General features: G+C 30.2%; 1 protein-coding gene and 2 pseudogenes across 1 annotated transcript; all 3 read left to right on the forward strand.

Moving 5' to 3' along the window:
* The first annotated feature begins 263 nt into the window (after positions 1-263).
* Positions 264-1,574, forward strand: LOC123919575 (aspartic proteinase CDR1-like). Its single transcript, XM_045971521.1, has one exon. The coding sequence runs from the start codon at positions 264-266 to the stop codon at positions 1,572-1,574; it is 1,311 nt and encodes a 436-aa protein (XP_045827477.1).
* An 8,114-nt stretch (positions 1,575-9,688) lies between these two features.
* LOC123922098 lies at positions 9,689-10,960 on the forward strand (annotated as a pseudogene).
* Positions 10,961-14,153: 3,193 nt separating this feature from the next.
* LOC123881853 lies at positions 14,154-15,480 on the forward strand (annotated as a pseudogene).
* The last annotated feature ends 8,717 nt before the right edge of the window (positions 15,481-24,197 follow it).

Here is a 24,197-nt window from a genome sequence, read left to right on the forward strand (position 1 = left end):
ATTTTGATTCTTTGAGAAAGATATATATGTGCCTTAATTCCATTTTTGTTTCTACAATTAAAAAATTCCATTAATTAAATGTAATTGCATCACAACAATGTACAAAAACAAAATGTAATTACACACCACCATTATCCTATTCTTAATACGTGTCTATCTACCTTCTTATGAAAACTATATAAAAGGGCACAAAATAATGTAACATTGGTAACAAAATTTCACGTCAAACTCAAACCTCTCCTTAAGTCTTTGTGATAGCAACAATGAGTACAAGTGTTTTTCTCACTCTTCTTTTCTTTTCCCTTTGTTTCATGGTTTCTTTTTCTCATGCGCTAAACAATGGTTTTAGTGTCGAACTCATTCACCGCGACTCTCCAAAATCACCACTCTACCAACCTACTGAAAATAAATACCAACGTGTTGTCAATGCCGCACGCCGTTCCATCAAATTTGCCAATCATTTCTACAAAGATTCCCTCACAAATACTCCTAAATCAACTGTAATTCCCGGTAAAGGTGAGTATCTCATGAGCTATTCAGTTGGTACCCCACCATTTAGGTTATATGGTATTGTCGATACCGGTAGTGACATTGTTTGGCTTCAATGTGAGCCTTGTAAAAAATGTTACAACCAAACCACTCCAATATTTAATCCTTCCAAATCATCAAGTTACAAAAATATACCTTGTTTGTCTAAACTATGTCAATCTGTGAGAGATAGCCCTTGTAGTGATCAAAATTCTTGTCAATATTCTATTACTTATGGTGATAATTCACATTCACAAGGAGATCTTAGTTTTGAGACTCTTACATTGGAAACCACCACTGGCCGTCCTATTTCATTTCCTAAATCAGTGATCGGATGTGGAACTTACAATACAATGTCAGTTAAGACTGCAAGCTCTGGTATAATTGGCCTTGGATATGGACCATTGTCTTTTATAACACAATTGGGATCATCAATTGATGGAAAATTCTCTTATTGTTTGCTTCCATCATTGCTTGTGTCAAAAACACTTGAGTCAAACATGACAAGCAAACTCAATTTTGGAGATGCCGCTGTGATTTCCGGTGATTGTGTTGTGTCAACTCCTATAGTACAAAAAAACCCTTTAGTTTTCTACTATTTGACATTGGAAGCATTTAGCGTTGGAAACAAAAGAGTAGAATTTAGAGGGTCTTCAAATGGTGATGAGGGTAACATCTTTATTGATTCAGGTACAACATTGACACTTTTACCAAGTAATGATTATGCTAATTTGGAATCAGCTGTGGTAGAATCGGTGAAACTAGAGCGTGTTGACGATCCTAATCAAGATTTCAACTTATGTTATAGTGTTACATCGGATGAATATGATTTTCCTTTAATCACAGCACATTTTAAAGGTGCAGATGTAAAGTTGCATCCTATTAGTACTTTTGTCCCAATTGCTGATGACATTGTTTGTTTGACTTTTATCTCATCAAAAACCGATTCAGTATTGGGCAACTTGGCTCAGCAAAATTTGTTGATTGGTTATGACCTTAAACAAAAAACAGTGTCTTTTAAGCCTATGGATTGTACCAAAGTTTAATGAGCGTTGTAAACTTTCCTCTTTGAATCTATAATAAAATAATTTGCATTTTATTTAATCTCTTTTATATGTAGGTTAGTTGATGGAATTTCACTTGTAAGTTGTAACGTGAATAAGTGGGGTTCAAAGTTTTTTATTTATCAGATAATCTTTTTAATATCAAAGTAAATTCACCTTTGATTTTAGTCATCATATTATTTCTTTCTTTTTTTAAAGGAACTTCATAAGGATGGATGCGTAGAAACAATGCCATAAGAGTGTTCTTTTTCTTTTGATGCTTAGAAACATGGAGACTAGTGAAAGGTTGTTCAAATAGTATTTTCCAGAAAAACTTTACGTACACCTCAATTTTTACTTCCTACCTCTATAAATCCTACCAAATATATACCCAAATTACCTTTCATCCTAATAAAAATAAAAATAAGAAATCATGATCAATCAATTTGATCTCTTCTACATACTCTAACTTAAGTTTGTTTAAATAGAAATGTGTTTCGGAGGAATTAAATTTTAAATTTCTAAATATTTCGGAAACTCGACTCAAGTTTGCTAGAACGTGTAATAGAAATGTTTTAGAATGTTGTGGAGATTTGCAATGACTATATTTACATTCTTAAATTCTTAAATTTAAACCCTAATTTCTCTTCCCCCAAATTTAAAATCCCTAATTTCTATTCTCCCCAAAGTTTCTTCAAGCTCAAAATAGAGATGATGAGTGTTGGTTCTCTATATAATAATTCAAAGAAGGATCTCAAACATGAACAAAGTGTGGTGTCCGAGAAGATGTGTTATTTAATCAACCTATATTTTACTGATTAATTCTCTAGTTCTCAGGCGAAGAACCCCCTCCCCCGATAATTCATAGTTCAGTTGTAAGGTAAGTAAATTCTGGCTAAAAATTGTTTCCACTGGAAATTAAAGTTCTCTCTAACAATTTGTCCTAGGAAATCTCATTAATCGCTTAAGCTCAATGTCTTGGTTGACGTTGAATTTTGCAAAATATATCTATTGTAAATCTGTATTACCATAATTAATATCAATAGAGGAGTGCTAGCAACACACTTTTTAACAAACACACTCCAACATACTCTCTTTTATTGGTTAAAATTTATATGGGTCTCATAAAAGGTATATGGGTCCACATTTTTTTATGGGACACATGTGAATTTCAACCAATAAAAAAAAGTGTGTTAAAGTGTGTTTGTTAAAGAGTGTGTTGCTAGCATTATTCAATATCAATATAGTCCTTGTTTTAATGTTAATGCTATCAGAGTTGGCCCCAACTATTTGGATGCTGCTTAAATATTAAAATTGACCTATAATAAAAAAAACATAAAAAATTTAAAAAGAGTCATTAAATATTTAAATTGTAAGAAATATATAAAAATTATTATCATATATAACATAAAAAAAAGACATCATAATAATCAATGATTAAATTTGATGTTATTAAAAAAAAAAAAAGATTAAATTTGATGCAAAGATTGAAATCCTCTAGTGGTTGAGTTTTTGAATGAGTTATATACGTAATGGTTTCAATTCTCACGAAAAAAATTGCAATGTGGGGATTTGGACTAAAAACTTCGCTCACAAAAATACTAGTCTTCCACTAACATTTTTTTTGTCAAGTAGTCTAGGGGCTAGAAATTCCAACTTAAAAGTAAATAAGTGGAGTGTTCGAGGTTCGAACCCCGACTCCTGCACATATTGTGCGATGTCTCTACTAACTGAACTAAGTTCACGGGAACCAATCTTCCACTAATCTATTAATGTACATATGATATTTTATGTATATTGACAATATATAGCCATTATTATTGGACCTTAATATTTTGAGGCCTACAAAAATTTTAGACCCGATGCCGCCGCACATATCTGATTAAAAATTATTCTTACCAGGATTTAAATTTTAATTCTCTCGAATGAATAATCAGTGATTGAGCGAACTCATTAACTACTTAAAGGTTAATTCAAAGACTAATTAGTTTATTTAATCTTATTTTCTTATTAAATGTAGCCGAAAACTTTGTTACAACTTTGTTACTATTGTCAAAACATCTTTTGTTTGCTTTTTTGCAGGAAAATTAATAAAAAGCTTTTGTTTCTAAAGTATCTACTACTGATGAGTGATAGTAACACCGTAACACTCTTTTTGTTTCTTACTTCAAAAAATCCTTATGTCTAATTCATAGCTTCACCACAAAAAGAATCCAGCCAAGACTTCTTCTACAAAAACGTTATATTCTACTCAGTAATAAACAAAATTATTGCATACAAGTTTTCTCAAAATGGATGTTCTAATATTCTATCCCAAACTAAACAATTTTATGCAACAAGTCAAAAAGAATTTATAAGTCACATGCATCATATCCTTATCTCATTAATAAATTACATAAATACCAATCTCCTTATCCAAAAAAAAAAAAAGACATGCTCTCGTTCAAAAAATTGACAGACTAATTTCCTACAGGCAGGTATATATAGTTCTCAAATTTTCAAATTGTTTAATTCCTCTTTGATTTTTTATTTTTTATTGTTGAATTATATATATATATATATATATATATATATATATATATATATATATTAAAAAAAATTCCTTACCAAAAAAAATATATTAAAAGTTTTATTTTATTTAGAAATTTTTAACGTGTAATGACTAAAATATAATTATAAATTTAAAAATTTCAAGATAAAAGTAATGAAAATTTTAACCAAGAAATAAAATTTTGAACTCATTTTATTAGGAGTATTTTATAATGTTTTAAATATATATAAAAAGATAGTTAGAAAATACACATTGACTTAATAAAGAATAAAACATTGTCGTTTTTTTTTGTAGATACATATAGGTCATTTTTTATGAGGACGAAAAGCATACTCAGTTATAAAATTAAATAATCCTTAACCACTTTGTATACAACTAGAGCCGAGAATACCAACAATGAATTATCCAAGTGATCAGGGTTCGATTCTTAACTCATGCATATGGAGAAGATTATGTTGGGAGGGGGAGAATCCACCTTGTGTGCCTCACAGATTCTCCGACGTAGATTAGTCATCACTAACGGCGGTGGAAACTTCGTAAGATTATCATGGTAACAAAAAACAATCTAGAGCCGAGAATAATAATAATGAATATATATATATATATATATAGGGGTTTTCTAACTTAGACCCTAGTTAGGTCTAAGTTAGCAAGGTGCACCTTTTGAGTTGGACCAAAATACTCATTCTTTTAATTTTTGAAAGAATAGAGCAACAGGGGCATTTCTGTAATTTTAATAGACGTGGATCCAGTGTCGCGCGCGTACGGAAGGACCATGGTTACAGACCGTTGATTTCCATCAGACAGCCAAGATGTGATCTCATTAAGACTGTCTGATCAATCAGACAGCCCAGATCATCCTGATCTATCAGATCATCTTGTCTGCGCCACACTAGATTATATGCTGGAGAGAGAAAATTTTGCTTTTGAAAAAGGCAGCCACGTGTCAGCATATGAATGGGTCTGCGTGATTTTTTTTATTTTATACTTTAAACTCGATTATTTCGTCGTAAATTAATTTTTTATTTTTTATTTCTTATACCAAAATTCATAATTTTTTTTTCTCTACAAATAGAGACTTGGTTCGTTTGATTTGGACACCGAAAAAAAAACGCAATTTTTCACTACTTTAAACTCGATTATTTCGTCGTAAATTAATTTTTTATTTTTTATTTTTTATACCAAAATTCATAATTTTTTTTTCTCTACAAATAGAGACTTGGTTCGTTTGATTTGGACACCGAAAAAAAAACGCAATTTTTCACTACTTTAAACTCGATTATTTCGTCGTAAATTAATTTTTTATTTTTTATTTTTTATACCAAAATTCATAATTTTTTTTTCCCTACAAATAGAGACTTGGTTCGTTTGATTTGGACACCGAAATCCTTCTGAAACCATTTATATGGTAGAATGGTTTCAGAGAGTTGTAATCTGAAACCATTTTGCTGGTAGAATGGTTTCAGTAAGTTGATTACTAGTTATTTGCTTCTGAAACCATTTAGCTTGTAGAATGGTTGCACATAGTTGTATTCTGAAACCATTTTACTGGTAGAATGGTTTCAGTGAGTAATTTATTAATTGTGTTTGCTTCTGAAACCATTTATCTGGTAGAATGGTTTCAGAGAGTTGTAATCTGAAACCATTTTGCTGGTAGAATGGTTTCAGTAAGTTGATTATTAGTTATTTGCTTCTGAAACCATTTAGCTTGTAGAATGGTTGCACATAGTTGTATTCTGAAACCATTTTACTGGTAGAATGGTTTCAGTGAGTAATTTATTAATTGTGTTTGCTTCTGAAACCATTTATCTGGTAGAATGGTTTCAGAGAGTTGTAATCTGAAACCATTTTCCTGGTAAAATGGTTTCAGTAAGTTGATTATTAGTTATTTGCTTCTGAAACCATTTAGCTTGTAGAATGATTGCACATAGTTGTATTCTGAAACCATTTTACTGGTAGAATGGTTTCAGTGAGTAATTTATTAATTGTGTTTGCTTCTGAAACCATTTATCTGGTAGAATGGTTTCAGAGAGTTGTAAACTGAAACCATTTTGCTGGTAAAATGGTTTCAGTAAGTTGATTATTAGTTATTTGATGAGATTAAGGTAGTGAAAAATTGGGTTTTTTTTTTCTGTGTCCAAATCAAACGAACCAAGTCTCTATTTGTAGAGAAAAAAAAATTATGAATTTTGGTATAAAAAATAAAAAATAAAAAATTAATTTACGACGAAATAATCGAGTTTAAAGTAGTGAAAAATTGCGTTTTTTTTTCGGTGTCCAAATCAAACAAACCAAGTCTCTATTTGTAGAGAAAAAAAAATTATGAATTTTGGTATAAAAATTAAAAAATAAAAAATTAATTTACGACGAAATAATCGAGTTTAAAGTATAAAATGGAAAAAAATTAACGCAGCCAATCAGATCATGACACGTGGCCTGCCTTTTTCAGGAATTTCTCTCTCCGCGTCATCAAGCAACTACCACGCGCGGCTGTCGGTGCGTGTGATGCACGCGCGCTGCTTTTGGCCACTAACACGCTGCCACGTGTCCTGGGGGGGGAAAAAGAAGTGGGGGGTGCGTGTACTGTTGCGTAAAATTACAGAAATGCCCCTGTTGCTCTATTCTTCCAAAAAATTAAAAAATGGGTATTTTTGTCCAACTCAAAAGGTGCACCTTGCTAATTTAGACCCAACTGGGTCTAAATTAGCAGCCCCCATATATATATATATATATGGGGTTTTCTAACTTAGACCCTAGTTTGGTCTAAGTTAGCAAGGTGCACCTTTTCAATTGGACCAAAATACTCATTCTTTTAATTTTTGAAAGAATAGAGCAACAGGGACATTTCTGTAATTTTACATAAAAAAAAAACATAACAACACGCGCCCCACCTTCTTAAACAATTAATAGACGTGGATCCAGTGTCGCGCGCGTACGGAAGGACCATGGTTACAGACCGTTGATTTCCATCAGACAGCCAAGATGTGATCTCATTAAGACTGTCTGATCAATCAGACAGCCCAGATCATCCTGATCTATCAGATCATCCTGTCTGCGCCACACTAGATTATAAGCTGGAGAGAGAAAATTTTGCTTTTGAAAAGGCAGCCACGTGTCAGCATATGAATGGGTCTGCGTGATTTTTTCCATTTTATACTTTAAACTCGATTATTTCGTCGTAAATTAATTTTTTATTTTTTATTTTTTATACCAAAATTCATAATTTTTTTTTCTCTACAAATAGAGACTTGGTTCGTTTGATTTGGACACCGAAAAAAAAACGCAATTTTTCACTACTTTAAACTCGATTATATCGTCGTAAATTAATTTTTTATTTTTTATTTTTTATACCAAAATTCATAATTTTTTTTCCTACAAATAGAGACTTGGTTCGTTTGATTTGGACACAAAAAAAAAAACGCAATTTTTCACTACCTTAATCTCATTTTATTGTTTACTAAATACGTTACTTGTGTGTTGTAAACTCAACCAACTCACTGAAACCATTATACCAGGAAAATAGTAGATAATATTCTGGAACTTTTGGTATATTTTATGAAATTTTTGGAGACCTGAAACTATTTTTAGTTAATTAAATGAGATAAAACGGTAATTAAAAACTAATGTTTGCTTCTGAAACCATTTAATTGGTAGAATGGTTGCACATAGTTGTATTCTGAAACCATTTTACTGGTAGAATGGTTTCAATGGGTAATTTATTAATTGTGTTTGCTTCTGAAACCATTTATCTGGTACAATGGTTTCAGAGAGTTGTAATCTGAAACTATTTTGCTGGTAGAATGGTTTCAGTAAGTTGATTATTAGTTATTTGCTTCTCAAACCATTTAGCTTGTAGAATGGTTGCACATAGTTGTATTCTGAAACCATTTTACTGGTAGAATGGTTTCAGTGAGTAATTTATTAATTGTGTTTGCTTCTGAAACCATTTATCTGGTACAATGGTTTCAGAGAGTTGTAATCTGAAACCATTTTGCTGGTAGAATGGTTTCAGTAAGTTGATTATTAGTTATTTGCTTCTGAAACCATTTAGCTTGTAGAATGGTTGCACATAGTTGTATTCTGAAACCATTTTACTGGTAGAATGGTTTCAGTGAGTAATTTATTAATTGTGTTTGCTTCTGAAACCATTTATCTGGTACAATGGTTTCAGAGAGTTGTAATCTGAAACCATTTTGCTGGTAGAATGGTTTCAGTAAGTTGATTATTAGTTATTTGCTTCTGAAACCATTTAGCTTGTAGAATGGTTGCACATAGTTGTATTCTGAAACCATTTTACTGGTAGAATGGTTTCAGTGAGTAATTTATTAATTGTGTTTGCTTCTGAAACCATTTATCTGGTAGAATGGTTTCAGAGAGTTGTAATCTGAAACCATTTTGCTGGTAAAATGGTTTCAGTAAGTTGATTATTAGTTATTTGCTTCTGAAACCATTTAGCTTGTAGAATGGTTTCAGAGATTTGTACTCCGAAACCATTTTTCTGGTAGAATGGTTTCAGTGAGTTGATGTAAGGTAGTGAAAAATGAGATTAAGGTAGTGAAAAATTGGGTTTTTTTTTCTGTGTCCAAATCAAACGAACCAAGTCTCTATTTGTAGAGAAAAAAAAATTATGAATTTTGGTATAAAAAATAAAAAATAAAAAATTAATTTACGACGAAATAATCGAGTTTAAAGTAGTGAAAAATTGCGTTTTTTTTTCGGTGTCCAAATCAAACGAACCAAGTCTCTATTTGTAGAGAAAAAAAAATTATGAATTTTGGTATAAAAAATAAAAAATAAAAAATTAATTTACGACGAAATAATCGAGTTTAAAGTATTAAATGAAAAAAAATTATCGCAGCCAATCATATGCTGACACGTGTCCTTACCTTTTCAAAAGGCTTTCTCTCTCCTCCCATCCTTCACACCACGCGCTCTTGTCGGCGCGTGTGATGCACGCGCGTGGATTTTGTCCACTAATAGCGTGACACGTGTCCTGGGGGGGGGAAAAGAAGTGGGGGGCGCGTGTAAAATTGCAGAAAATTACAGAAATGCCCCTGTTGCTCTATTCTTTCAAAAATTAAAAAAATGGGTATTTTTGTCCAACTCAAAAGGTGCACCTTGCTAACTTAGACCCAACTGGGTCTAAGTTAGCAGCCCCCATATATATATATATATATATATATATATATATATATATATATATATATATATATATATATATATATATTGTCAAGTAGCCTAGTGGCAAAAATTTCACTTTTTAAGGTAAAATAGTGGAAGTGTTGTGGTTCGAATCCCGGTCCCTATATTTTATATTCAATATTCCAACTAACTAAGTCATGCTCACCGAAAAAATGAATATATTGTTAATAATAATAAATATATAGTTTTGGTGAATTTGTTAAAAAAATTTATGTGAATTGGACAACAAGACTCTCACCAGCGTGACCTCAAGAATATCATTAATTATCTACATTCTCAGTCTATAAAAAGGCACCAAAGAAAGTAATATTTGTAACAAAATCGTCAAACTCAAACCTCTCCTTAAATCTTTGTGATAGCAACAATGAGTACACATATTTTTCTCACCCTTCTTTTCTTTTCCCTATGTTTCATGGTTTCTTTTTCTCATGCACTAAACAATGGTTTTAGTGTGGAACTCATCCACCGTGACTCTCCAAAATCACCATTCTACCAAGCTACAGAAAATAAATACCAACGTATTGTCAATGCAGTACGCCGTTCCATCAACTTTGCCAATCATTTCAACAAAGATTCCCTCACAAATACTCCTAGATCAACCGTAATTCCAGATAAAGATGCCTATCTCATGACCTATTCAGTTGGTACCCCACCATTTAAGTTATATGGTTTCGTCGATACCGGTAGTGACATTGTGTGATTTCAATGTGAGCCATGTAAAAAATGTTACAACCAAACCACTCCTATTTTTAATCCTTCCAAATCATCAAGTTACAAAAACATACCTTGTTCGTCTAAATTATGCCCAAGTTATACATCTTGTAATGACCAAAATTCTTGTCAATATTCTGTTACTTATGTTGATGAATCATATTCACAAGGAGATCTCAGTGTTGAGACTTTTACATTGGAATCCACCACAGGTCTTCATGTTTCATTTCCTAAAACTGTGATAGGATGTGGAACCAACAATACAATGACGTCATCTCAAGGAGCACACGCAAGTTCTGGTATAGTTGGCCTTGGAGATGGACCTCTGTCTCTTATAACACAATTGGGATCGTCAATTGATAGAAAATTCTCTTATTGTTTGCTTCCATATGAGTCAAATACAACGAGCAAACTCAATTTTGGAGATGTCGCTGTGGTTTCTGGTGATGGTGTTGTCTCAACTCCCATAGTAATAAAATTTGCATTCTACGTTTTGACATTGGAAGGATTTAGCATCGGAAACAAAAGAATAGACATTAGAGGGTCTTCAATGGATGTTGAGGGTAACATGATGATTGATTCAGGTACAACATTGACATTTTTACCAAGTGATGTCTATGCTAATTTGAAATCAGCTATAGTAGAATCAGTGAAACTAGAGCGTGCTGATGATCCTAATCACGCATTGGACCTGTGCTATAGTGTCACATCAGATGGATATAATTTTCCTCTAATCACTGCACATTTTAAAGGCGCCGATGTTAAGTTGCATTCTGGTGGTACTTTTGTTCCAATTGCTGATGACATTATTTGTTGGGCTTTTTTCTCATCTGATGATTTGGGCCCCATCTTCGGAAACTTGGCTCAACAAAATTTGTTGGTTGGTTATGACCTTAAACAAAAAATTGTGTCATTTAAAGTGTAAAAGAGTGTTGTATACTCTGTTTACTCTTCTTTGAATCTATAATAAAATGATTTTCATTTTAATTAATCTCTTTTAATTTCAAAGTTAATTCAGATTATTTAATCACAAGGAAAGTTCAATCACTGTTACCCATTTTGTCCCTTCCCCTATTAGTCTTACTGTAATGTTGCAATACCACAAGCCTCAAATCTCTTTTTTTTTTTTTTTTTTTTTTTTAAAGTTGACGGGGATGAAGTTTTTTTGCAAGATTAATTAAAAAATCAAAGACTGTTACACTATTATTAAATATAATAACAGTAAAAAAATACTATTATAATTAATATCTTAATTATAAATCTAAATAATTCTAATTCTACTCTTTTTTTTTCCACCTAATGTGAATAATACAATTATTTATGGAAATATTATTATATTACAATAAAAAAAAATCAATTCCTATAAAACAATAGATTATAGCAATATATCTATCTATATTATTTCTTTTTAAACTTTCACCAAGTCTCATTCTTATGCTAGGATTAATATGCTTATTTGACATACCTCTATATAAGCTTCACATACTTTCTTGATTTCCTCAAAATGAAAATTCTGTGAAACTACAGAGACCAAAAACATATTTAACCCAATTTAAAATAATACTCCCTTTGTCCCTCTATCCCAATATATAAGACATATTTTATAAATACACAAAAATTAAGAAAAATAGTTTTTGCGTTAAATTTATCAATAATATATCTTCTCTTTTCAAAATTATCTTTCAATTATTAAGAAAGACAAATATTGATCTTTTGCTTTTCTTCATTTAATTAAAGACATTTTTGTGAAAATTTAACTAATGCACTTTAAACTTTGAAAAGGTTCTTATAAAATGAAACAAGAAAATTTTACAAAAAAATCTTATATATTACGGAGAGAGTAAAATTAAGTGATTAAATTTAAGTGGCACATCAGCCTAATTAGGATGCCTGAGACGAATTTAGTGATGATTAAAGACTCTATCATTGTCTAGACATCTTTTATTTCTTTGCATAAGAAATTAATACATTAAAATCTTTTGTTTCTTTGCATAAAAATAAACAAAAATCATTTGTTTCTAAAGAATCTTCCGATAAGTGATACTCCACTTTAACACTCTTTTTCTTTTAGTGGTTGTATTATTTTATAAATCCCAAGTCAAATGATAAAATACTTAAACATATTGTTGGATTAATTCTATAATTAATCAATTACAAGTTGACAATAATCAATTAATAAACTATTATTAATATAAATTACGGTATATTAATTGTTATTAATAAGCACTTATCAATGAATAGTTTGAATCATTTGATTGAGTTTTGTCTCTGGATGAACCATAATGAATTGAACCATTCAATTAAGCTTAATGAGACTTTTTTTCCTCATCTGTTTAATTATATAAACGTTATTTCATCGGACCGTTCAATTATATAAACGTTATCTCCCATTAGACGTTTTAACATAAGATAAAACATAACTCTCTAAATCTCTAAACGAATTGAGAATATAGTCAACTCTCTAATTCATTGGATAAAGATACACAACTCCTTTCCTTGATACAAAGTAGATATATTATAATTTTTCTTTTAAAAGTAGTATCTTTTTGGTTTTTTACTTAAAACAAATCCTTATGTCTAATTCATAACTTCACCACAAAAGAATCCAGCAAAGACCTTTTCTACAAAAACGTGCATCACGTCCAAAAAATAAATAGTAAATAGTAATGATCAAGTCATATTCTATCTCAGATATAAACAAAATTATTTCATACAAGTTTTCTCAAAATGGATGTTCTAATATTCTATCCCACTAGACAATTTTATGCAACATGTCATAAAGAAATTAAAAGCCACATGCATCATATCCTTATTTCACTAATAAATTACACTAATACGGAGTACTTACTAACGCACTTGAATTGGTATAGCAGTGTTGGCTTAAGTCCTTGGAGTATGCTTCTCTCAAGGTCTCAGGTTCGATTTCCCTTGATGCCAATTTTGGTGGGTTAAATTCATATAGAGCAGAAAAAATAACTTTGGCTTTAAATTGGCCCCGCGGGTCGGTGGGTCCTGTGACCGGATACCAATTTTAAAAATTAAAAATAAAATAAGGAGTACATACTAAATAGTGCAATTGCCATTTTCAACATTAAAAATACAAGAAGTTCACAATAAAAAGATAACAAAGTGTACAAAGCGCTAAAGAATGCCAACAATCAAACCCCCTTTAACCAAAACGAACACCTAGACAAGATAAAATGAGGTAAACCACCATTCATTCAAATTGTAAATAAAACATTTTTTACGAGATTTCAACCACCACCGAGATATAATTTTCACCTTATCAAAAATCACCTCAATTATATTGGTACTTCATTGTGATAGCAAAAACTCTATTATTTTATTCTTTTCAAATGTTCAACCAATTAGCCAACCACACAACATGGATTCCCAATGAACTTCTTTCTCAAACACAAAAGAATTACAAAATTGCAAAGAATAATTCTCCACAACATTTGGTAACGACCATAAATGTCCACCCAAGTCATAATTTTAATCCAAAGAAATTGAGCAAAATCACACATTTACACATGTTTGTTAATTCTTGTCACACGAAGTTCCAAAGTTTATTTACCGTAATATGATATGAGTCAACAATTTAATTCTTCTTTTTTTTTTTTTGACATTAGTCCTCCTAAGGAAAGTCCTCCAGCAATTTTTAATTCGACCGCGAAATTAAAAAAAATTGACAAAAACTTATTTCTACAAAAAATCGAACATTTTAATTCTTTATTGATGGAGTCTATGTGTTTTTTTTACAACGATTCAATCTTTATTGACAAGAAAATAATATCAAATGTTGGATTTTCACAACTAAATAATACTCCCTTCGGTCATTTTTATAAAGAACACTCCGGAAAAAAAAATGGTCATTTTTATAAGAAATTTTGACCAATTTTTAAATGTTTTAAATATTTAATTTCATTTATGCCCTTATTTATTATGAGATAAAATTTAAAAATAAGTAAGTTAGTTAATTAAATGTAATTGCATCAAATGGAAATTACACACCAACCTATTCTTATATGTAAACGTCTACATATCTACATTCTCACCAAAAGTCTATAAAAAGACACTAAAAGAAAGTAAAATTTGTAACAAAATTTCACCTCAAACGCAAAACTCTCCTTAAATCTTTGTGATAGCAACAATGAGTACAAGTTTTTTTCTCACCCTTCTTTTCTTTTCCCTTTGTTTCATTGTTACTTTTTCTCACGCACTAAACAATGGTTTTAGTGTCGAACTCATTCACCGCGACTCTCTAAAATCACCGCTCTACCAAGCTATAGAAAATAAATACCAACGTGTTGTCAATGCCGCACGCCGTTCCATCAACTTTGCCAATCATTTCAACAAAAATTCCCTCACAAATACTCCTAGATCAACTCTAATTCCAGATAAAGGTGAGTATCTCATGACTTATTCAATTGGTACCCCACCATTTAAGTTATATGGTATTATCGATACCGGTAGTGACCTTGTTTGGTTTCAATGTCAGCCTTGTAAAAAATGTTACAATCAAACCACACCTATGTTTAAACCTTCCGAATCATCAAGTTACAAAAATATACCTTGTTCTGCTAAATTATGCTCAGATTGTAATGACCAAAATAATTGTCAATATTATATTTCTTATGAAGATGGATCACATTCACAAGGCGATATTAGTATGGAGACTCTTACATTGGAATCCACCACCGGTGTTCCTATTTCATTTCCTAAAATCGTGATAGGATGTGCAACTAACAATACAATGTCATTTCAAGGCGCAAGTTCTGGTATTGTTGGCCTTGGAGGTGGACCTGACTCTCAGGATCTCATAGCACAATTGGGGTCGTTAATTGATGGAAAATTCTCTTATTGTTTGCTTCCATTGTTTCTTGAGTCAAATACGACGAGCAAACTCAATTTTGGAGATGTCGCTGTGGTTTCTGGTGATGGTGTTGTGTCAACTCCAATAGCAAAAAACTACCCTCCAGTTTTCTACATTTTGACATTGGAAGCATTCAGCCTTGGAAACAAAAGAGTAGAATTTGGAGGGTCTTTAAGGGGTGAGGATGAGGGTAACATCTTTATTGATTCAGGTACAACATATACAATTTTACCAAGTGATGTTTATGCTAATTTGGAATCAGCTATGTTAGAATTGGTGAAACTAGAGCGTGTTGATGATCCTAATCACACGTTAAACCTATGCTATAGTATCACATCTGATGGATATGATTTTCCTCTAATCACTGCACATTTTAAAGATGCGGATGTTAAGTTGCATTCAATTAGTACTTTTGTTCAATTGCTGAAGACATTGTTTGTTTTGCATTTATCCCATCTGATCGGACTGATCCCATCTTCGGGAACTTGGCTCAACAGAATTTATTGGTTGGTTATGACCTTAAGAAAATGATGGTGTCGTTTAAACCTATGGATTGTACCAAAGTGTAATGAGTATTGTAAAATTTGTCGACTCTTTGAATCTATAATAAAATAATTTGCATTTTATTTAATCTTGCATAGTATCATAGATAATTTACATTTTATTTTATACACACAAAAGCTCAAATGATTTGGTATCAGCACCATTCCTCTTAGTCTTAATTACTGTCACGTTGCAATACCGCAAGCATCAAATCTCAATTTTTTTTGTTTTTAAGCTGATGGGGATGAAGTTGTTTTGCAAGATTAATTAAAAAATTAAACAAACTATTACACTAGTATATATATAAGGGTAAATAGTGTTATACCCCCTGCAAAATAGGCGAGTTTTGCGTTACCCCCTGCAAAATATTTTTTTGAGATTACCCCCCTGCAATGTCAAGATTCTTTGCGTTACCCCCCTGGCTCAACAAGTGGGCATATGACATGGAAGAATCTTGACGTGGCATGACACATGGAAATTAATTTATTTTTTATTTATTTTTAATTGCCAACTCATTAATTAATGTGGGTTTTTAATTAAAAAAATGAAAAAAAAACTTAAAAGTTGTTATATTTTTATGAACTTACTTAAAAGAAAGTTTTTTTTTTTTTACTAAAAGTTGTTATTATATATATATAAAAAAAATTCTTATATATATATAATAACTAATAATAGAGTAAGCAAAAAAAAAACGAATATGAAAAAAAAACTAATAATAATAATAGTAACTAAAAAACTAATAATAATAATAATAATAATAATAATAATAATAACTAATAATAATAGAGTAACCAAAAAAAAAAATACTGCAATCACATAGTAATGCAAGAACAATCGCTTTGCCCTAACCCCCAAATTGAAATTGAAAACGAAGAACAATCGCTGCATATGAACGGAACGAAAAAAAAAAGTTTCTTTAAATAAAAAAATTTCTTTAAAAAAAAAAGTTTCTTTAAAAAAAAGTTTCTTTAAAAAAAAGTTTTTTTTAAAAAAAAAAGTTTCTTTAAAAAAAATGATTTCTTTAAAAAAAAAGTTACCGTAAAAAAAAAAGTTTCTTTAAAAAAAAAAAGTTTTTTTCATTTTTTTTTAATAAAAAAAATAATAATTACTGAGTTGGCAATTAAAAATAAATAAAAAATAAATTAATTTCCACGTGTCATGCCACGTCAAGATTCGTCCATGTCATATGCCCACTTGTTGAGCCAGGGGGGTAACGCAAGGAATCTTGACATTGCAGGGGGGTAATCTCAAAAAAATATTTTGCAGGGGGGTAACGCAAAACTCACCTATTTTGCAGGGGGGTATGACACTATTTACCCTATATATAATAACAAAAAACAAAAACTATTATAATTAATATCTTAATTATAACAATCCTACTCATTTTCACCCTAATTTGGCTATGTTTGGCAAAAATAGCTTAAGGCTGAAAAGCTAGCTGGTAACTTATGGTTAATGACTGATGGCTGATAGCTTCTAGCTGATAAGCTGATTGAAATGTTTGGTAAAATTAGCGGTTCAACTGACTGATAAGTGTAAAATGAAATAAAATGACATCTTTAATTCAATAAAAAAAATTTATCAACTTAATACTATTTAAGATACTTAGAATTTAATTAATATTTTAAGTTTTTTTTTTTACAATATTTTAAGTTTATTAATTCAATAAATATATCTTTCAAATATTATTATTAAACTAACTTTTATATTCGGAATTTTTTTAAAAAAATATTTTCCTTTCGGTTGATATAATTTATGAAAAAATAACAACAACAAAATATATTCACAATATAGTATAATGGTTAATTATAGTAAGATACGTTGTTTCAAAAAATGTTATAGTAAGGTACGTACCTATGAATTGATAAAAAAATAATACGTTTTAGCCTTCATATTTGAAAATAGATAATAAAGCAACGTTAAAACATACTATATACATATGTGATTTTAAAAGAAGCAACGTTAAAACATGCATTTACTTATTTTATTTTAAATTCTAATGATAATAAATTACAAAGGGTAAATATGGATTTTCGTTAAAATAATAAGAGTAAAAGAGGAAGAAAAATGAAAAGCTAAAAGCTATAAGCTCAGAAGCTACTTGAAATAACTTCTGAAAAGAAGCTAAAAGTCGGTAAAATAAGCTAAAAGCTCATTCTGAAAAGACTGTTACCAAACAGATCTTTTAGCTTATAAGCCATAAGACAAAAGCTAAAAACCACCTTTTTTGACTTGCCAAACAGACACTTTAAATAAAACAATTATTTATCGAAATATTATCGTATTACAATAAAGGAGAAGAAGTCAATTCCTATAAAACAATAGCTTATAGCAATATATCCATCTATCTATATTATTTCTTTGTAAACTAAACTTGAGTCTTTTAGTGAGTCTCATACTCTTTTGCAAAATTTAAATTAATAAAATCAAGTTATTGGATTTAAGTGGCAGGGCCGACCAAATATATTACAAGGCTTGAGATGAATTTAGTGATGAGATATTTTAAAGTCTATAAAAGCATTTTATTAAAATTATTTGGTTTTTGTTTAATATTTTTTTTAATCGCTAATGAAATCAAATTAATTAATAATTATTGAGACAATATTTTTTTTTTAATACAAAAAAAACATTAAAAGTAATTAAATTATTGAGACAATATTAATTTAGATGAGATTTTGTTATTTTTAACCCTAAAATTATTAAAATATCTCAAAATATGAAAGATTTGAATGTACCAAAAAAATAATTAAATTGAGGCCTTTTGTTAAATTGGGTTTTTTTTAAAATATACTTTTGGAGGCATAAGACGATTGTCTAGGGACCTTACCTTTAGGTTGACCTTATCAGGTTGACCTTATCAAGTGGTTAACCAGTTCCACCAAATTAATTAAAGGTGGGATCCTAGCCGAATTTTGGGTTACCAATGGAATAAAGAAAATACCAAGACTCAATTTACCTAAGAGTTCTTTTAGTAGATTTTGATTCTTAATTACATTAAGAATTGGGTTATCAAAATAGAGGGTTTTGGGTAAGATGTTTCGGAGGAAATAAATTGAATATCAAGAATGAATTAATCATGCATACATTTTTTTTACTCAAATTAAATGGATATATTATATATTATAATTATAATAATTACATATTAACAAAAGGTAGACGGACAACAAGCTACGCCGCTAAACCGACCTTTTTGGATAGCAAAACTCAATCTTTGAAAAACTACATTCATCGACCTTTTGAAGGAGCTTATGCATAGTAATTAATGTTGTGTCGTCTCTACAATTATGTAATGAAAGAGCTCTAGGCGACACAACATTGTTATGCATGACCTTTTGAACTCTGTTTAAAAGTTTACAATCTTTGGTGCTAGAAAGCCAAAAGTATCAAATGTTATCTTGGTGTAAATTTTATGTTTAAGGTCATACATTTGCATGGGTACTGACATGTAGGTTATGTGTATGAATTTATGGTGTTGTCGAGTTGAACAAATTCGCTTAGCAAACGGTTAGTTGGCTTAGCGAGTCAATTGTTCAATTTTCTAGGTTTTCTTTTGTGTCCAGATCGTTGAATGAGCTACATGAACTATGCGGAATCCTCATGTTTTTCCAACATGTTTTGTTCGTTCGTGATATGTAACCTATTCGTTGCAGCATTGTAGTCTTACATTTTTAGCTATACATTGAAGTAATTCCTTAATATAAAGTATAAGATTACAGCTAATGCTACGATGGATCACCTTCATAAGTGGTTCATCGTGGTCAAGTGATCAATATATATAATTATAATGAATACAAATTTTACAAAATTCACGATTGGATTGAAAGTTTATATCATATAGATCATCCATAAAAAAATTTAGAAAAAATGAAAATCATTTGATATGTTATATATTGAGACCTGTTAAGATTAACGATATTTAATAAAAACTCATAGACCGTCAATCTTAATGAGTTTCAATTACATATCAAATAATTTCAAGTTAAGTAGGACGTTACTTAGAATGATTTTTTAAAAAATGAATTATCTATACCATATAAGCTAGGTACAATGTATCTAGAGATTCTAAATAAGCTAAAATATCCATTTAAAAAAATGAATTGAATTACCTACCATATGTAATAAAAAGGTGAAACTTTTCAAAAAGATATTCTCTCCGGTCCTTTTTATAACAAACAATCCACTTTTTAGATTTATTATAAAATTAATGTATTTAGCCTATATTATAGTTCAGATACATTAATTATTAAATGAATCTAAAAAGTCAATTGTCTCTTATAAAAAAAGACCGGAAAGAGTAACCGTGTAAGCCACGTCATAATGAGTGTGAACATATACACAAAATTTGGCTATAAAATTAACCTTCTGCATGCACATCTCATTTCAAAGAGTCATTATTACTTATTCTAAAGTCACAAACACATACATCCTTTTATTCCCCCTTCTCTCTATTTTTCCTTCAACCATGTCGAACCGCCGTATTGAAAAGTTGTTTCATATGTGTATGCTTATTGCTGAGTTGCATCAGCTCAGCAAAGAGCTAGAATGCGAGAGAAAGTATAGTAACGAGCTGAGTCATATATCCAACATGATTGTGGCGCCTGAGAATCAGTGGGATTATCTCATTGATAGGATGACATTGGCTGAACTTCAATCATTCAAGATGGTTTTGGTGGAGTTAAAGAATCGTATTGCTCGAGATGCTGATAGACATGCCATTCAGGGTGCTCCTACCCAAACTAATCCTTAGATATGGATTAGATCCACCTTAGATGCCCATAACTATTAAACTATATTTATAATATATGTTTTATGTTTTTTTTTTTTGTCTATGGAATTGTAATGTTATTGCATTATACATTATTCAAATAAAGGGCATCATATTTATTTATATTATCGTATCTCTCCGAAATTTTATTCTTTTAAAGTCCAATAAATCCATTTCATTTCTTCATCGTTAATTTAATTATCTAGTTTGAACTACTTCAAAATTACAATCTAGTTAATATATATCTTAATAATAATATCTTCATATATATATATATATATATGGTATTTATTATGAATATATATATATTCCATTGGTTCACTTGTTCATAATTGTCTATTCATAATAAATACCATATATATATATATCAATGAACACATCATTATACCTTTATAAAATTTAATACATGATGATTTTGTGCATATACTACAAAATTTTCCGATACGCATATGAAGTACATTTTTGTGAATGGTATTAAATATTTAGTGGTCAGTGTAACACCTCAATTTCTACAAATTCTAATTTTGATGGAAATCGGTGATGTGGCGTGGTTATGTGTGTAGTTGAGTGTTTTTAATTGTTAATAAGAATATTAATTAATTAGAATTTATGAGTTAGTGTGGTTTGGCCTAAGTGGGGGAGGTGTAGATAGTAGGCCCAATTAGAATTAAGGGTAGTTTGGTAATTTGGTGAAAAATTAATTTGAGAGTATATAAGTTTGATTCTATGATGGAATTGGGTCATTACTCATAAGTTGTGAAGTCCCGATACTCCAAAAATGGTGAAGTATTATGTCTGATACGTACTCGATACCGATACTCGTTCGATACTCTCTGATACACGTATTGAAGAAGTATCAGAAATTAATATTATTTTTTTAAAAAAATATAACCGATACATGTCGGATACTTCTCCGATACGCGTATCGGAAAAGTATCGGACAATTAATGCTCTTTGATGATGGAAACGTAGGAAAGAAGACTGATACAATTCATGTTTCATAAGTATTAAATGTTAAAGTATGATGTTACCAACTATGTCTTTTTTGGGTAGTACGCATTTTTTTTATAAGCAAATTGTTAGTATATTATATTGTTACGTTAGTTTTTCTCACTTGAACCCTGAATCTCCAACTCGTTAACCCTTAGCGCAACTAGCTTAACCAGTTGAGTTACCCATCTCACTCCCCTTTTTTGGTAGTACTTAACTTAAGATATGTAATTGTCACTTGTCTGCTCAATTTGAGTAATTTGAATGTTAATTTTTTATCATTATCGATTTTAGTTATGTTTATATATTGTGCATTTATATATATATATATATATATATATATATATATATATATATATATATATTTAATTTTAAATTTAATGTTTAAATAACGTATTGCAGTCGTATCTTACCAGAAATTTTTAAAAAATTCCCGTATCGCCGTATCGATGTCGTATCGTATCAGTATCGTGTCACGTATCGAGATTTTATAGCTCATAAGTCATAACCTAAGATTAGAAAGAAAGGAAGAAAGAACGAATGAAAGGAAGAAAGAAAGCAAGAAAGAAAGAGAAGAAAAGAGAGAGATTTCTAGAGAAGAAAAAAAATATAAGAGAAGTCATTTCACCTTCCTTCTCCTTCTTTTATGAGGTAAGGGAAGTTTTGTTTATGGGTAGAGTAGGTTTATGAGATTAGAGAGTGATTCCATCTCTCTCTCCCAAGTTCTCTCATTCCTCTCATAGGTGTGGGTTTTGCAATAAAACCTTTGGGTATAAATTATTGCTCTTTATTTTATTGTTAATAATCTTGTTGATGCTTTTAATTTCATGAAATGAATCATATGATGAAATTCATGCTTGTTGTTGTTGTTCATTTGGGTTTTGGGGGAAAATGGGTTTATGTGATTATCATGGAATTTGATGAATGAATCCTCTATGTTTTGTGATGATTGTTGTTGGAATGATGTTTGTGCTGAATAGAAAAGACACATAAGCACACGTTTAACATTTTGTTGAGGTTCAAATATCATGGGTGATGATTAGGGGAGCTTTTGGTCAAATGGGATTCAATGGGTTTTTGGAAAATCAAAGATTGAATTTTTATAGTTTAAGAAAAACTGTTTTCGATAAAGTCTGAAGCAAAAACGTGAATATTTGACCCCTTTGTGCTCTGTATTGGTTTTTGACGTCAACATAAAATGTTGTAGATATTTTCCTTAGCTTTCCAACTCCTGTTTACGCGTCTCAATTGGATACTTGTAGCTCAGGTTATGGTATGTGCAGTGAACGGGTCAAAACATGCAAAATTCTGCTGGTGAGTGCTGCGATTTCGCCCCATGCGAAAATGGTAGTTCATGGAGCCTTTCTTGTGTCGTTGGACTCATTTCGTTAATCCTTTATGATCCCTAATACTTAGGCTACCTATCCCTAATCATTAGATGAGTTTAGGGAAGTTTAATTCACTATTTTTCATGATAAAACTTATTGATTAAATATGGAGGGTTATTTTGGAAATAAAACAAAGTTAGTAACCAATAACTAAAGTATTTTGGGAAGTGTTAGAGAATGGATTTGAGTGAGGTTTAAGACTAGCTAATAAGTTTTCTTATTCTTATGATGGTGATGATGTGTTATGATTGGTTGAGTAACATAATTGTTTATTTATGAATTCTATTGGTGTGTTAATTGGTGTTGAATATGTGCGAACGATTCATGTTTGATAAATGAACAATTGATGGTGAAATATATTTGGCGTATGTATTCTAATTAGTGTATGAATCTTGTTGATGAGTTTCATTGATGTAATTTAATGATGAATCTTATTGGTGTTTGAATCCTTTTGGTGTATTAAATTGATAAGTGCAATGTTATAAATGATAGGCTTAACTGTACATTTGATCCCTTACGTTTATTTTAGGTTTCAATTTGGTCTCTTACGTTTAAAAAGTATTAATTTGGTCTCTTACGTTTATTTTAGGTTTCAAGTTAGTCATTTCCGTCAATTTTGTCACATATGGCAGTCAATTTGCATACGTGGACTGACACGTGGCACTTTGACACGCTGACACGTGTACTGTTCAAACAATGTTAGTGACAAAACTAACGGAAATGACTAACTTGAAACCTAAAATAAACGTAAGAGACTAAATTGATACTTTTCAAACGTAAGGGATCAAATTGAAACCTAAAATAAACGTAAGGACCAAATGTGTAGTTAAGCCTAAATGATATGTTAGATTTCGGTAATATACCTCTGAAACTATATTGGTGGTGATTGGATTAAGTTATCCATAATTATTGGTGTTATATTTTTATTTTAATCTAATTGTTGAAACTTATTGTTTTGTCTATTTCCTTTTCCATAGATGAATGTATAAAAGTGGATGAACATGGAACTCTGTGAAGATATATTATCAAAATCTCTTTAATTGGGACTGAATTTATTTCAAGAGAATTATTAATTATACATGGAACTAATATAATTGAAATTATACTACGGGTATGTTTGGTAACATAAATAAGCTAGTTTATAACTTATTATATGAGCTTATAAGTTTGTTTCAAAAAATTAGAGGTGTTTGGTAACAAACTTTTTTACTAGCTTATAGCTTTTTTTCAGATGCTATTTCAAATAGCGTTTGAGCTTATAGCTTATAGCTTTTTACACTTTATCCTATTTTTACCCTTTAATTTAATAACTACACACTCTAAAAAAGAAACTACTCACTATCAATTATATCATTTTATATTTATTAACCACTTTAAAAATTAATTTTATCAAACACTTTAATTTCATCATAACGTAAGAAATTATGAATAATTATTTTATCATATTATATTAACTTAAAGATAACTATTACTTTAGCGAATGAAATTATTTTAGAAATCATAACAAATCAAGGTTTGAGATTAGCCGGATTGCATCCAGCATTAAATAATAAATAAATAATAATGAGGCATATTTAATTATTTGTAAAAATTAATAAAC

This window comes from Trifolium pratense, linkage group LG4, assembly GCF_020283565.1.
Source record: "Trifolium pratense cultivar HEN17-A07 linkage group LG4, ARS_RC_1.1, whole genome shotgun sequence".
NCBI lineage: Eukaryota > Viridiplantae > Streptophyta > Magnoliopsida > Fabales > Fabaceae > Trifolium > Trifolium pratense.